This window comes from Sinocyclocheilus anshuiensis, unplaced genomic scaffold, assembly GCF_001515605.1.
Source record: "Sinocyclocheilus anshuiensis isolate Anshui unplaced genomic scaffold, SAMN03320099.WGS_v1.1 scaffold796, whole genome shotgun sequence".
Lineage (NCBI taxonomy): Eukaryota > Metazoa > Chordata > Actinopteri > Cypriniformes > Cyprinidae > Sinocyclocheilus > Sinocyclocheilus anshuiensis.
In genome coordinates this window covers 70,545-71,359 of record NW_015557105.1, presented here as the reverse complement: position 1 = coordinate 71,359, position 815 = coordinate 70,545, and the positions used below count along the sequence as shown (strand labels likewise).

General features: G+C 34.1%; 1 protein-coding gene across 1 annotated transcript in view; it reads left to right on the top strand.

Annotated features, from left to right (window-relative positions):
* The window catches only part of kif13a (kinesin family member 13A), a 90,428-nt gene that overhangs the window by 70,500 nt on the left and 19,113 nt on the right, over window positions 1-815 (top strand). Inside the window, exon 31 of the mRNA XM_016472625.1 lies at window positions 116-292. Coding sequence (XP_016328111.1) covers window positions 116-292 — 177 coding nt within the window. The remainder of the gene's footprint in view (window positions 1-115; window positions 293-815) is intronic.

The window sequence follows — 815 nt, the reverse complement described above, 5'->3', positions numbered from 1 at the left end:
GCTTATTTTATTGATTTATTTATTTATTGACAAAAAAATTATGTATACAATTTAATAAAATTAATATGAATTATGTCTCGTAGCGTTCATATGTGATGATTTCTCTTGCTCTCAGGTGTCGGCTGTGTGCTCCTGGGATTCGTCCATCCACGACTCCATCCATCTGAACCGGATCACGGCGCCCAGCGAGCGGATCTACCTGATCGTGAAAGCCACGGTTCAGCTCAGTCACCCGGCGTCTGTGGAGCTGGTGCTGCGCAAGAGGATCGCCGTCAACATCTACAACAAACAGGTCTGCTTCCATACATTAACATCTTAAATACTTTGTGGAAACAATAATTATTGTGCACTGCTGTTTCACATCAACTCTGCGTCTGAAACTCTGATTTCCCTCCTTTCAGTTGCCATTAGAATTCTCACATTTCTTCTTGTTAATTATTTTATTCATTTTTATATTTTATGTACACTACCAGTCAGTAAGAGTTTTAATGTTTTTTTTAAAGAAGTCTCTTCTGCTCACCAAGCCTGCATTTATTTGATCCAAAGTACAGCAAAAGCAGTAATATTTTTTACTATTTAAAATAATTTGATTATATTTTAAAATGTAATTTATTCCTGTGATTTCAAAGCTGAATTTTTAGCATCATTAGTTCAGTCACATGATCCTTCAGAAATCTTCAAAATATTCTGATTTGCTGCTCAAAAATAATTTATTATTATGTTGAAAACAAATGAGTAGAAATTTTTTCAGGTTTCTTTGATGAATAGAAAGTTCAGAAGAACAGCATTTATCTGAAATAGAAATCTTTTGTAAC